General features: G+C 37.9%; 1 protein-coding gene across 1 annotated transcript; it reads right to left on the bottom strand.

Annotated features, from left to right (window-relative positions):
• Positions 1–278: 278 nt before the first annotated feature.
• On the bottom strand, positions 279–7,681 carry slc25a1a (solute carrier family 25 member 1a). Its single transcript, XM_053646186.1, has 9 exons — positions 7,245–7,681; positions 5,930–6,037; positions 5,638–5,737; positions 5,382–5,520; positions 5,010–5,094; positions 4,333–4,437; positions 4,108–4,223; positions 3,931–4,004; positions 279–2,241 (listed from the first exon to the last, which is right to left on the bottom strand). Exons 1-9 carry the CDS (start codon positions 7,501–7,503, stop codon positions 2,127–2,129), a joined length of 1,101 nt encoding a protein of 366 aa, XP_053502161.1. The 5' UTR covers positions 7,504–7,681; the 3' UTR covers positions 279–2,126.
• Between the last annotated feature and the right edge of the window lie 743 nt (positions 7,682–8,424).

Genomic DNA, 8,424 nt, shown 5'->3' with positions numbered 1-8,424 from the left:
GATTATCATTTTGGCCATAATCGTGCAGCCCTACTTTATACATATCTTTCTCAATACATTAAGAGACATTTACACTGATGGGAGAACATAATCATCTGATTTGCAGGAAGCTCCCACTTTTTGCTTACGTCTACAATAATTGCTAACATTTACAAAATGAGCCTACAATAAATAAGTCTATGTAATGAAAGTAAAGATTCAGGTTTAATAATCTTAATGAAACTAATTTTAAAAATGTAGGTTGTTCAATTTAGTTTTATACATGTTCTCCTATTTATAGCTATATTTTGTTGTAATGTGATAAGTGGTAATCTCAAGATTTACTGAGTTTTATATGATACTTATATGATTCTTTGAAGTGAAGTTTACTGAAAACAAACAATTTTCATTTGTCGTAAACAACAATTTGTTGTTGTCGTCAACAACAAACAATTCCTCCTTAGCATTCAGCAACTCCACGCGAGACACCTTGTTTGTAAACGCTGCTATGGTTGTTCCGACAAACTACTTATTCTCTCAGCTATTTCCTGTTGGTTTATAGGACGATTACTCAAAGTCGCCCCCTTTCGTTTCAAAGACTGTTACAGCCTCGAGCGCGTCAAATATAAACGCCTTGTCAGTTTGGGAAGGTGCGCGTGCAGCCAGTGTAGGTCGAGGCGGAAGTATAAACAAGGCTTTAGCTACATGAGGATGAAGTTGATGGTCCAGAAGCATCTGGAGGTTTTCTTTTAAGAAATCTGTCAATATTCTTTTGCACTACACACACACACACACACACTTACTTCACACCACGCTAATTATTAAGATGAATCACACGCACACTAACATTGACGTGCTGCTGACAGGTCAGCGAAGGACTTTATTTTATATATAGATAAATTACTTTTTAGTATTGTTATGCATGTGTCTGTCTTATCATTTGTGTCTGTTATTTCTGTAAAACAAAATCTGATGTCTGAAATATCATACATACTAAATGTTTCATAAACATTTTAGCATTTTAGAAATCTTTGAAGGATTTTTACACCTCATCCCTGCTCTCATCAGACGGCAGCCCGGTTGGGAAAACACTGGTCTAAGCAGTAATAGATAAATTTACTCATTCTTTCTATAACAAAATTCAAATATAGCCACAAGCAGCAACACGTAGGGTCTCAGGATCCTTAGAAAATGGAACAAAGTTCTTGCCAAGTTACATAGAACAATAGAGAAACTACAAATGAATATACTTAAAATATTGTACTATAGTGCCACCATCAGGCCGAACAGACTTACCGCTCTTGCCAGAGTAGGGAGAGGGAGTACTATAGACATACTAATCAAATTCCCTGTCTCTGTGACAGACTACAGCAATGGTCACCAACCCTGTTCCTGGAGATCCACACAAAACACAAACTACACTAAACCTAGTTACACAAAAATAGATGTTTTAATTTTAACAAATATTTTTATCAACCCAGATAAGGCAAAGAATAGACATGAACTTGAGCCTCACACCCATCTGTTGGAGCTAAAGCCAAGAAAATCTCTAGTTTCCTTCTCTTCTTTACAATGTGATGAGTCAGGGCTGGGGTTGAACAGCTCGTCTTTACCAGCCTTCCAAAGTGCTTTAGTCTGCTTTAGCAATAGGTAAAGCACTAATTTAGAAATCGGACACAAAATTCCAATTCTTGAACAATAAGGAAATACTCGCACAAAACAATCATCTACATCTCAACCGTTTCCTTTATTTTGTTAAACATTTCAGTGCAATTAATAGAAAAATTTAAGAACTATACAAGTTGGTTAAATTGAGAGCGAGGGAATTGTGCACTTTGCCACAGAAGTGGATTAGCACGAGTAACAAGATGCAAGTGAACACCGTTGCATGGTTTTGCATCAAGTGAGAAAGTACAACTTGATAATACTCTTTGCATGTATGTGCTAGACATAAACATTAGGAACACACTGTGCATCAGAACACCACTTGTGAGCTTAATTCTCCACCCTCCCTCTCATACACATGGCTGCCTAACCCAGTGCACTCAGCCAGGGATCAGTGTAACACTTAGCCTTATCATTTGAGTGACACTGACAACTGTGTCTACATTAGTCATCGTTCTCTACAGAGCAAGTCGTTAACGTCCTCAGTCTGTCGGCCAGACTTTGTTCAGAAGCTTTACAACCTCCTCGTACAGGACAAAGACAATGGCGACATCCAGACACACCCGGCCCAGCCGAGGAACCGTGCCTTTGTAGAACCTGCAGCACAGAGAAAGCTGGGTTAATAAGCTGGAATGGTGAATGGAAAGATGTAGAGAATATGCATTTGCTACTGGACAGTTATACACTATGAGTTCTCAACTCTAGCCCAACATAGTCTTTAAGTTTTGATCCAACATGTAAGCTAATCACCAGACCTTACATGCACTGTATCTGTGTTGTAGACAGAGAAAACTTAAAACTGCAGCACACTGGGCTCCAGCATGATAGTTGGGAACCAGTTATACAATACACTGCAACATTCAACATGTCAAATATCATCGCTATGCCCTGTACTAATATCACCCCTTAGACTATTCAAGTGGAGGAATCAAACACATTGGAAAAATTACTTACTCAAAAAAAACACCCCACATTAATTGTGATTACATACAAGATAAAAAAAAAATAATAATAAAAAAAAAAGTGTTTGTAAAAGCTGGAAAGCTAACAAGCAATTAAAAAAAAAAAAAACAGAAGTGACATGAATGATGTCTGAGGACACTGAAGGGAATCTCGATTCCAAAGACTATCAAGCCTTTTATTTATCAGATAAAGTGCTGCTCCATGTGAAAAGTTAACTTTTTAAAATACAACACTGAAGCATGGAAAGCACAAAGTCCCCTGCCCTGAAGACTCCAACGTGGTCGGAAAAACCTACTCACCGTTACAAAAATCTTTGACACTGTAGATTCCATCCATAAAATGTGAAATAAACATACAGTACTATGCAAAAGTTTTAGGCACATGCAAAGAAATGCTGTAGAGCAAAGAGGCTTTCAAACATAATGAAATTAAATGTTTACATTTAATCAATAAATAAATAAAAAATATACTGTAAAGAGCAGTAAACAGTAGTAAATGAAAGTCAATATTTGGTGTGACCAAAAAATAAAAATAGTCTCAGGTAGAATTAGTGCAGTTTTATAAGGAAATGAGCTATAAATTTTATTGAGCATCTTGCAGAACCAGTCACGGTTCTTCTGGAGACTTTGTCACACTCGCTTCTTATTTTTGCGGCAAAATCCAGCAGCCTTCATTGTGTCTTTGTCTGAAAAGTGTCCCTTACCACTTAATACGCTGCTTTCTTTACTGACATACAAACATTTTTCTGGAACATTTAATTTTGTGCTAGAAAATTAATGTTTAGGAATCTAACGTTTTTGTACTGACTCAATAATGTAGAAGTCATAAAATAAAATAAAAAAATCTATAACAAGTTTGTACAAAAAATAAATAAAATAATTATAATATCCTAAAACTTTTGCACAGTACTGCATGTGTACTTACAGAAAGCATCACCATGAAGGAGTATATGCTTTTCGATGCTAAAAGAACACCATATTTTTAATTGAGGTGTTATTAGACTTGGATTATGTGGAGAATTCACCATACAACTGTAAAATTCGTTGTTACTATAGAAACAATAATGTATTAGAAAGTCTGCATTAATTTAAACCTGTGATTTGAATTACAGCCAGTACTAATATCAGACCTGCTGTTGTAGAAAATGAGTTAGCTTCTTCCTTCTGATCAATCAGATTTGAAAATTCAACTGTATAACAGGTTGTTCATTATGAGATTAAATTTCAATATGAGCAAAAATGTCTAGATGACAAGGGAAAAGTGCAAAAAAAAAAAAAAAAAAAAAAAAAAAAAAAAAAGGAAAGAAAAAGTAAACATGCATACGCTTGTGGGCCTTCATTCTTTAGTATCTGGAAAGCACAGTCTAGCGTGTTCTTATAACGATGGGCTTCCAGACCCTACAACAGAAAAAAGTTACATGATTTTACATGATAGCGAGGTAACAGGCTGAAAAGACTCATTTTGATCTTAAAGATGGTCCATTATTAGTGATGGCTGTACCTGCATCCTGGTCTTCACCACATCCAAAGGTGTGTTTCCAAAGACACTTGCTGCACCTGCAGTCGCCCCAAATATAGCCGTGACCAGGGGATGTATCTCACGTGTAAGGTCATCACCTGGAGACGACAGCAAGAGCCTCATCCTATTAATTCCTTCTCTGATCCTCACAATCCCTTGATATTCCGGTGAATAATTTTGAGACTACAATTGGGTTCAATCTCTTACCTTTATACCAATTGCGCAGAAGGTTCATGACATAAAAGCGTATAGCTTGATTGCTCCCCTGTTTCAGTAGTGTAGCGGTCAGCCCTTGGTACGTACCACGAACCCCTGCCAGTAAAGCAGATCAGTGCGTTATACCATAAATTTCAAATACTATAACAGATATTTTAACATATTATTCTGCCAGAGTGTCTACATGGAACAGTTTGTAGGGTTAAGAGAGCACATTTATTTTCCAAAATACGTGAGCTTTTTGAGAACACACAGCAGATTTATTCAAATTCAAAGCTTTTAGAACCTCCGTAATGGTGATAGATTGGATACATATAAAATAAACAGATGTGCGACAGTAATAATATGGAGATTGGGTTTTTTTTTTTTTAATGACACCTGGCTGTGTATTTGTAAGTAGCGGCTAACTTGAAGGGAAAACAAGGACTGAGCACTGAACCCAACTACAGTTCATGGTAGGACATTACATATCAGAATCAGATTAGTCACATATTTGCAGTTCATTTTTCATTCATAAGTTTTTCTTTTAACGCGTTTTTCTTTTTTTCTATGTAATTGCAATTATTACCTTTTTTGTTTATGCCGCATATTGTCTGTACACAATGACATTAATCAAAAAACAAAACGCGAACTATTACACATAGCATTAAAACTTGTCTGACATTTACCCTGATCACGAATTATTTCCCGCACGCCATGGAAGAAGCCTCTGTACCGTGGACGAAGAGAGCACTGGTCATGGATTAACTTCACCTGGGACAGCACCAAATCCCTTGAATTAGGGAAAGTTCTTCCTTTTTCATTTTATTTTAGTTTATTCTAAAATGTACATTTCCTCCAAAAATGTTTCCCATAATACATTGCATCATGCAATTCTGTAATGAGTAGACAATGTGAAATAATTACAATGAATGATTTCAAATAATTACAATACGAATTAATTCTTGGAATAACAAGGTGGTGTTGTAGAGGATTTTGAAGAAAAAAAAAAAAGGATGTTACTTCTGTTCAAATGAAACAGACGTGTTCATTCCTCCAACCTTGAGCGTTTCCATTGGACAGACCACTAGCACTGCTTCAGCGATTCCCGCTCCCAGGCCACACAGCAAGCTGCGAGTGTTATCAAGGCGACCAGTATCGTCTCTCATCGGATTGCTCAGGACCTCAAATGTGCCAAACCTGTCATCAAAATAAGCAGATGGATTACAACTTTAATAACTTTTCATCTTTTAACAACAGGTTAAAAGAAAGGACAATGGAAGCGATTTAGGAGGCATTTCTCGTTGCTTCTCTTACCGAATCGCAGACTTTGGGATGGAGCCATAGAGTAGTGAACTCAGGCCTCTGTACAGCCCTCTGAAACCGTGATACTGAACAGTCAGCTTCACACAGTCCCCTAAGCACACACAGATTCACACATTTTATAATCCTCAATTTCACAGACTGCCACCAATACCCCAGTCTAATATTACACTGCTGATTTTAGTTCAGAAAAAAAAAAAATTCAACGAGTGTCCAGTCGTTTCGGGCAAGTCTATTCCTAACCAAGGTTGTAGCAATATGCTAAGAGAGACAGTTTTCCCCTCACCTATCCCTCGATAACGAGGTGGATTTGCCCGCTCATCCAGCTGCAGCTGAGTCTTCACATACTCTGTCGGGAAGGTGATGCAGATCTCAATACCTCCTGCAATGCCACCTATGTACATAAAAGATAAACTTTAAATATTCTAACTTAATTTCTGCACAGTATGGGATATTGTCACATGGCACTGTATCGGCAGTCGTTAGGGCACTTTCCATTCTTTTCTCTGTCCACGATAAGGTCATTCTTGTCTTTGGTAATCCCCATATGATGTGGTAGAGAGAAGTTAAATAATTTTAGGGTGAAAATTGTAGAGGCCAGGTTAAATATTACTATACATTTTTTTGCTTGCTTGCTTGCTTATCTGACTTTTAATGGAGTCACAGATGTGCCATATTTTTTCCGTTTTTTAAGTAAATGTATTTAATGTTTTCTCTGCAGGATTTTTTTTTAAAAAATCCAAATCCTGACTAGCACTTTTCCATAACGTTGTCCTGGACCTGTTTTGATAGTTTCTTGCTCTTCATTATGCTGGTTCTTTAGGTACTGTATGTTTGGCCTTCTATAATCAGGTGTATTGATAGCGATCACGTGACACTTTAATCGCACACAGGTGCCGCCATTCACTTCAACTGGCTCTAATTTAGAAAGTGAATACTTATATAAGTCAGACTTTTTACTTTTAAAAAAATGTAAATAAATAGTTTTCCAACCTATTCTAATTCCCTTTTCGATATTATGGGTTATTTTGTCAAGAATAACGACATATAAAATCCCAATTAATTCTATTTCCGGTTTGTAACATTACAAAATGTGGGAAAAGTACGGGGGGTGAATACTTCTGCAACACACCGTATAACTTATTAAACTACTTATTGAAGTGAACGCATATAAATAGAAGTTGTTATTGTTTTCCTCAGTAGGTTATATAACAGTGATATCCGCCATGCTAACACAAAACATGTTGACATAACGCTGAAGATGACAACAGAGGGCTAATATTAGCCAGCCAGCCAGCTCGCTCGCTAGCTAAAGCAGTGCAAGACAGGTCATGGATAGCGCACTAGCTGTGTCATTAGTTAGTTCTTGAGCAAGTGTTAATATCTTAACGTGAAGTAAAACAGTACGAGGCGTTTGTAGAGTTTAGTAGAATATTCTCTTGTGAATGTTTACAGGGACATTTGAGTCAGTGCTGCGCCCCGGGTGTTGCGGTGAGCTATAAAAATAAATAAATAAATAAACAACTAGCTGCAGCTTGGCTAGCGACCAACGCAACAGCCGGTCTGTTAAAATAAAAACCTGCACCGACTCAAACATTTACCTGCGAGAATTGCCTTTCCTGGGTGAGTGATTTTCCTCCCGCTCGTTGCAGCAGCAGCAAAACGCCGTTTTCCTTCGCACACATTGTGAATTGGGGTGAAACTGCGCGCGATGACACACAAACCTGGCGGCGGCGGTGGTGGTGGTGACGGCGCGGAGCTCAGCGCTGCGGGATGCTGCACAGATTTGCATCCGCGTCTCCATATCGCATCTTTACACGGCCCATCGGAAACACTGAACGGCTTGTACAGAGACGACATCTTCCTGAGCGCAAATAAAAAATGAACGGACCACTGCGCTTTTACGGGGTATAACACCCGACAATGTGCGTCCTGCCCAATGAGACAAAGCCAACACAATCACACTGGCGCACCACTGGGGGGGGCTCGCGGTGGGACGCTCGTGAATATTAAAATACGCGTCACACCACTGGCACTCTCATTGGTCTATACGTTAATATGAATAAGCTCTATTATCCAATGGTGTTAGGCTTTGTATCTGCAGATTTCTGGCATGTTGTTGTGGTTAACTTAACACACATAGAGCGCAGCGCATTTTCATGCATGTCAAACAGCATTGTTCTGCGCAGTGTTTGCGCTGTCATGATGTTCATAAAAGGGCAATTTATTCACCTATTAACCAATCAAGATTATGGGTTATCATATGTTATTAAATTTATCTTACATTCACTCACATCATATTTTGCACGCCCTACAATTTGCACACCTAATTTGCAATACGTAAAATATATAAAAATATTATAATTGTAAGTTTTTCCTTTTCAATTTTGTAATTTGATTATTCTACTATATATAACACTATATATAAGACTTCGCACTTTCAACATATTAAATTTAATAAACATTTCTACCTAATGGTTTTCAAACTTTCCTATCCACTGCTCATGTGGACGTTTTTCAGTCCTTGGGGGAATTAAGAGTAAACTGCACAGCACCATGAGAGAAAATGGATTGAACTGATTAAATATTACTGTTTGCTCAGGGTTACAGACGTAAGAGTTGGTGAAGTACTGAAGAGGTGTACTGCAGGAGGAGAAAAAGAAGCGTATATCTGGTTTTATAAGGTGACATGTCATTTGACTCTGATGGGTGGAGGAGGTGAAGGAAGTAAGCTGAAGCTGCAACGTTCTTCACCTTCTACTGAGGTCTTCTAACCACATG

Source organism: Ictalurus furcatus, chromosome 16, assembly GCF_023375685.1.
Source record: "Ictalurus furcatus strain D&B chromosome 16, Billie_1.0, whole genome shotgun sequence".
Lineage (NCBI taxonomy): Eukaryota > Metazoa > Chordata > Actinopteri > Siluriformes > Ictaluridae > Ictalurus > Ictalurus furcatus.
The sequence above is the reverse complement of the archived record's forward strand: the minus strand, read 5'-3'. Positions and strand labels throughout refer to the sequence as shown.